The sequence below is a fragment of the Nerophis lumbriciformis genome, linkage group LG11 (assembly GCF_033978685.3).
Source record: "Nerophis lumbriciformis linkage group LG11, RoL_Nlum_v2.1, whole genome shotgun sequence".
NCBI lineage: Eukaryota > Metazoa > Chordata > Actinopteri > Syngnathiformes > Syngnathidae > Nerophis > Nerophis lumbriciformis.
In genome coordinates this window covers 52,938,328-52,945,827 of record NC_084558.2, presented here as the reverse complement: position 1 = coordinate 52,945,827, position 7,500 = coordinate 52,938,328, and the positions used below count along the sequence as shown (strand labels likewise).

The following is a 7,500-nucleotide window of genomic DNA, read 5'->3' as shown; positions in this document are numbered from 1 at the left end:
GCTCGTGTGTGTGTGATATCATGTGCGATACAAGCTGTACTCCAGCGTGTTTACTTGTGTGTTTGCCTGTGTGTGATATCATGTGCGATACAAGCTGTACTTCAGTGTGTTTACTTGTGTGATATCATGTGCGATACAAGCAATACTCCAGCGTGTTTGCTCGTGTGTGTGTGATATCATGTGCGATACAAGCTGTACTTCAGTGTGTTTACTTGTATGTGATATCATGTGCGATACAAGCAATACTCCAGCGTGTTTACTTGTGTGTGTGATACAAGCTGTACTCCAGTGTGTTTGCCTGTGTGTGATATCATGTGCGATACAAGCTGTACTTCAGTGTGTTTACTTGTGTGATATCATGTGCGATACAAGCAATACTCCAGCGTGTTTGCTCGTGTGTGTGATATCATGTGCGATACAAGCTGTACTCCAGTGTGTTTGCTTGTGTGTGTGATATCATGTGTGATACAAGCTGTACTCCAATGTGTTTACTCGTGTGTGTGATATCATGTGTGATACAAGCTGTACTCCAGTGTGTTTGCCTGTGTGTGATATCATGTGCGATACAAGCTGTACTTCAGTGTGTTTACTTGTGTGATATCATGTGCGATACAAGCAATACTCCAGCGTGTTTGCTCGTGTGTGTGATATCATGTGCGATACAAGCTGTACTCCAGTGTGTTTACTTGTATGTGATATCATGTGCGATACAAGCAATACTCCAGCGTGTTTACTTGTGTGTGTGATACGAGCTGTACTCCAGTGTGTTTGCTTGTGTGTGTGATATCATGTGCGATACAAGCTGTACTCCTGTGTGTTTACTTGTATGTGATATCATGTGCGATACAAGCTGTACTCCAATGTGTTTACTCGTGTGTGTGATATCATGTGTTATACAAGCTGTACTCCAGCGTGTTTACTTGTGTGTGATATCATGTGCGATACAAGCTGTACTCCAGTGTGTTTGCCTGTGTGTGATATCATGTGCGATACAAGCTGTACTTCAGTGTGTTTACTTGTGTGATATCATGTGCGATACAAGCAATACTCCAGCGTGTTTGCTCGTGTGTGTGTGTGATATCATGTGCGATACAAGCTGTACTCCAGTGTGTTTACTTGTATGTGATATCATGTGCGATACAAGCAATACTCCAGCGTGTTTACTTGTGTGTGTGATACAAGCTGTACTCCAGTGTGTTTGCTTGTGTGTGATATCATGTGTGATACAAGCTGTACTCCAGCGTGTTTGCTCGTGTGTGTGATATCATGTGTGATACAAGCTGTACTCCAGCGTGTTTGCTTGTGTGCGATATCATGTGCGATACAAGCTTTACTCCAGTGTGTTTGCCTGTGTGTGATATCATGTGCGATACAAGCAATACTCCAGCGTGTTTGCTCGTGTGTGTGTGATATCATGTGCGATACAAGCTGTACTCCAGTGTGTTTACTTGTATGTGATATCATGTGCGATACAAGCAATACTCCAGCGTGTTTACTTGTGTGTGTGATACAAGCTGTACTCCAGTGTGTTTGCTTGTGTGTGATATCATGTGTGATACAAGCTGTACTCCAGCGTGTTTGCTCGTGTGTGTGATATCATGTGTGATACAAGCTGTACTCCAGCGTGTTTGCTTGTGTGCGATATCATGTGCGATACAAGCTTTACTCCAGTGTGTTTGCCTGTGTGTGATATCATGTGCGATACAAGCTGTACTTCAGTGTGTTTACTTGTGTGATATCATGTGCGATACAAGCAATACTCCAGCGTGTTTGCTCGTGTGTGTGTGATATCATGTGCGATACAAGCTGTACTTCAGTGTGTTTACTTGTATGTGATATCATGTGCGATACAAGCAATACTCCAGCGTGTTTACTTGTGTGTGTGATACAAGCTGTACTCCAGTGTGTTTGCTTGTGTGTGATATCACGTGCGATACAAGCTGTACTCCTGTGTGTTTACTTGTATGTGATATCATGTGCGATACAAGCTGTACTCCAATGTGTTTACTCGTGTGTGTGATATCATGTGTTATACAAGCTGTACTCCAGTGTGTTTGCTTGTGTGTGTGATATCATGTGTGATACAAGCTGTACTCCAATGTGTTTACTCGTGTGTGTGATATCATGTGTGATACAAGCTGTACTCCAGTGTGTTTGCCTGTGTGTGATATCATGTGCGACACAAGCTGTACTTCAGTGTGTTTACTTGTGTGATATCATGTGCGATACAAGCAATACTCCAGCGTGTTTGCTCGTGTGTGTGTGATATCATGTGCGATACAAGCTGTACTCCAGTGTGTTTACTTGTATGTGATATCATGTGCGATACAAGCAATACTCCAGCGTGTTTACTTGTGTGTGTGATACAAGCTGTACATCAGTGTGTTTACTTGTGTGATATCATGTGCGATACAAGCTGTACTCCAGTATGCTTACCTGTGTGCTATATCATGTGCAATTCAAGCAGTACTCCGGTGTGTTTCCTTGTGTGATATCATGTGCGATTCAAGCTGTACTCCAGTGTGTTTACTTGTGTGTGTGATATCATGTGTGATACAAGCAGTAGTCCAGTGTGTTTACTTGTGTGTGTGATATCATGTGCGATACAAGCAGTCCTGCAGTGTGACTAATTGGGTGTGATATCATGTGTGATACAAGCAGTCCTCCAATGTGTTTACTTGTGTATGACATCATGTGCGATACAAGTAGTACTCCAGTGTTTACTTGTGTGTGATATCATGTGCGATACAAGCAATACTCCAGCGTGTTTACTCGTGTGTGTGATATCATGTGCGATACAAGCTGTACTTCAGTGTGTTTGCTTGTATGTGATATCATGTGCGATACAAGCTGTACTCCAGTGTGTTTACCTGTGTGCTATATCATGTGCAATACAAGCAGTACTCCGGTGTGTTTACTTGTGTGATATCATGTGCGATACAAGCAATACTCAAGCATGTTTACTTGTGTGTGTGATATCATGTGCGATACAAGCTGTACTTCAGTGTGTTTGCTTGTGTGTGATATCATGTGCGATGCAAGCTGTACTCCAGTGTGTTTACTTGTGTGCGATACAAGCTGTACTCCTGTGTTTTCTTGTGTGTGATATCATGTGCGATACAAGCAGTACTCCAGCGTGTTTACTTGTGTGTAATATCATGTGCGATACAAGCAGTACTCCAGCGTGTTTACTTGTGTGTAATATCATGTGCGATACAAGCAGTACTCCAGCGTGTTTACTTGTGTGTGTAATTGTTTCGCCCATGGTATCACACACAAGTAAACACACTGGAGTACTTGTTGTATCACACAACAGTACACCCACTGGAGTACTGCTTGTATCGCACGTGATGTCACACACAAGTAAACACATTGTGTCAAGCATGATATCCCACACAAACACACTGAAGTACAGCTTGTATCGCACATGATATCACACACAAGTAAACATGCGGGAGTACTGCTTGTATCTCACATGATATCACACACAAGTAAATACACTGGAGTGCTGCTTGTATCGCATATGATATCACACACAAGTAAACCCACTGGAGTACTGCTTGTTTCGCACATGATATCACACACAAGTAAACACACTGGAGTACTGCTTGTATCGCACATATCACACTAAAGTACACACACTGGAGTACTGCTTGTATCGCACATGATACCACACACAAGTAAACACATTGTATCAAGCATGATATCCCACACAAACACACTGGAGTACTGTTTGTATCGCACATGATATCACACACAAGTAAACACACTGGAGTACTGCTTGTATAGCACATGATATCACACACAAGTAAACACACTGGAGTACTTCTTGTATCGCACATGATGTCATACACAAGTAAACACATTGGAGGACTGCTTGTATCGCACATGATATTACACACAAGTAAACACACTGGCGTACTGCTTGTATTGCACATGATATCACACACAAGTAAACACACTGGAGGAGTGCTTGTATCGCACATGATATTACACACAAGTAAACACACTGGCGTACTGCTTGTATTGCACATGATATCACACACAAGTAAACACACTGGAGGAGTGCTTGTATCGCACATGATATCACACACAAGTAAACACTGGAGTACTGCTTGTATCGCACATGATGTCATACACAAGTAAACACACTGGAGTACTTCTTGTATCGCACATGATGTCATACACAAGTAAACACATTGGAGGACTGCTTGTATCGCACATGATATTACACACAAGTAAACACACTGGCGTACCGCTTGTATTGCACATGATATCACACACAAGTAAACACACTGGAGGAGTGCTTGTATCGCACATGATATCACACACAAGTAAACACTGGAGTACTGCTTGTATCGCACATGATGTCATACACAAGTAAACACATTGGAGGACTGCTTGTATCACACATGATATCACACCCAATTAGTCACACTGCAGGACTGCTTGTATCGCACATGATATCACACACACAAGTAAACACACTGGACTACTGCTTGTATCACACATGATATCACACCCAAGTAGTCACACTGCAGGACTGCTTGTGTCGCACATTTTACATTCAAGTCGATATCATTCGATACTTGTTGTTTTGATGTTGGTATCAGAGCGATGCCCCTATCCGTCATGTTGTGTGTGGTCTCCTCAGAGCCTGAAAGGGAAAAGCAAGAGCAGCCATGACCTGCTGAAGGACGACCCCAGACTCAGTTCTGTTCCTGTGGTGGAAAAGTAAGACTCAAAAGTTAGCCTTTTGACCTTTCAATATATTTATCATTATAATATTTTCTCCTTGAAAGAGGCGAGAAGGCGTCGGGGGATGAGTCGGAGGTAAGTCAGACTTGAAGAGTCTCGGGTGTGTGGTTGCATCATGGCCGACTTCCTGCAGGTGGATGGTGAGAAGACCAGCGAGATGGTGAGAGCCAAGCTGCAGAAAGGAGAGAAGATGGTGGAGAGAGAGAAGGAGGATGAAGAGGCGGCGAGGAAGAAGAGCAGCCGCAGGTCAGTGATACTACTACTACCTGTAATACATGATGTCATACATGCTCTAATACACGCTGTCATACCTGCTGTAATACATGATGTAATACATGCTCTAATACATGCTGTCATACATGATGTAATACATGCTGTCATACCTGCTGTAATACATGATGTCATACATGATGTCATACATGCTCTAATACATGCTGTCATACCTGCTGTAATACATGATGTCATACATGATGTCATACATGATGTCATACATGATGTCATACATGATGTCATACATGATGTAATACATGCTGTAATACATGCTGTCATACCTGCTGTAATACATGATGTCATACATGATGTCATACATGATGTCATACATGATGTCATACATGCTGTAATACATGATGTCATACATGCTGTCATACATGCTGTAATACATGATGTGATACATGCTGTAATACATGATGTAATACATGCTGTAATACATGATGTAATACATGATGTAATACATGCTGTAATACATGATGTCATACCTGTAATACATGATGTAATACTGCTGTAATACATGCTGTCATACCTGTAATACATGATGTAATACATGCTGTAATACATGATGTCATACCTGTAATACATGCTGTAATACATGATGTAATACATGCTCTAATACATGCTGTCATACATGCTGTAATACATGCAGTAATACATGCTGTAATACATGCTCTAATACATGCTCTAATACATGCTGCAATACATGCTGTAATGCATGCTGTAATACATGCTGTAATACATGATGTCATACATGCTGTAATACATGATGTAATACATGATGTAATACATGATGTAATACATGATGTAATACATGATATCATACATGCTGTAATACATGATGTAATACATGCTGTCATACCTGTAATACATGATGTAATACATGCTGTAATACATGATGTCATACCTGTAATACATGATGTAATACATGCTGTAATACATGATGTAATACATGCTGGAATACATGCTCTAATACATGCTGTCATACATGCTGTAATACATTATGTAATACATGATATCATACATGCTGTAATACATGATGTAATACATGCTGTAATACATGATGTCATACATGCCGTAAGACATGATGTAATACATGCTGTAATACATGATGTAATACATGCTGTAATACATGATGTAATACATGATGTAATATGTGCTGTAATACATGTAATACAAACTGTAATAAATGCTGTAATACATGATGTCACACATGCTGTAATACGTGCTGTTATACATGCCGTAATACATGATGTAATACATGCTGTAATACCTGCAATACATGATGTAATACATTATGTCATACATGCTGTTATACATGCTGTAATACATGATGTAATACATGCTCTAATACATGCTGCAATGCATGCTGTAATACATGCTGTAATACATGTTGTCATGCATGCTGTAATACATGATGTAATACATGATATCATACATGCTGTAATACATGATGTGATACATGATGTAATGCATGCTGTAATACATGATGTCATACATGATGTAATACATGATGTCATACATGATGTAATACATTATGTAATACATGCTGTAATACATGATGTCATACCTGCAATACATGATGTAATACATGCTGTAATACATTGTCATACATGCTGTAATACATGATGTCATACATGCTGTAATACATGCCGTAATACATGATGTAATACATGATGTCATACATGATGTCATACATGCTGTAATACATGATGTCACACATGCTGTAATACATGCCCTAATACATGATGTAATACATGCTGTAATACCTGTAATACATGATGTAATACATTATGTCATACATGCTGTAATACATGCAGTAATACATGCTCTAATACATGCTGCAATACATGCTGTAATGCATGCTGTAATACATGCTGTAATACATGATGTCATTCATACATGATGTAATACCTGCTGTAATACATGCTGTAATACATAATGTAATACATGCTCTAATACATGCTGCAATACATGATGTAGTACATGCTGTAATACATGCTGTAATACCTGTAATACATGATGTAATACATTATGTCATACATGCTGTAATACATGCAGTAATACATGATGTAATACATGCTCTAATACATGCTCTAATACATGCTGCAATACATGCTGTAATGCATGCTGTAATACATGCTGTAATACATGATGTCATACATGATGTTATACCTGCTGTAATACATGCTGTAGTACATGCTGTAATACATGATGTAATCCATGCTCTAATACATGCTGCAATACATGATGTAGTACATGCTGTAATACATGCTGTAATACATGCTGGTGCCCAGCTGGGGGCACTGTTGTACTGTACTGTACTCTCTTTATATGAGGCAGAACTTACATTTTATTTAAATCATTTATTTAGTTGATCAATCTTACTCTTTTTATATATTTAACATTCATGTTTAATTGTATCATATTTCAACATATTGACATGACAAGTTGACTAATAATAAAACTCATCAA

General features: G+C 39.5%; 1 protein-coding gene across 1 annotated transcript in view; it reads left to right on the top strand.

Moving 5' to 3' along the window:
* Positions 1-7,500, top strand: part of cwc27 (CWC27 spliceosome associated cyclophilin) — a 112,187-nt gene that overhangs the window by 6,698 nt on the left and 97,989 nt on the right. Inside the window, exons 9-11 of the mRNA XM_061966342.1 lie at positions 4,655-4,734; positions 4,803-4,833; positions 4,892-5,004. Of these exons, the coding sequence (XP_061822326.1) occupies positions 4,655-4,734; positions 4,803-4,833; positions 4,892-5,004 (224 nt within the window). The remainder of the gene's footprint in view (positions 1-4,654; positions 4,735-4,802; positions 4,834-4,891; positions 5,005-7,500) is intronic.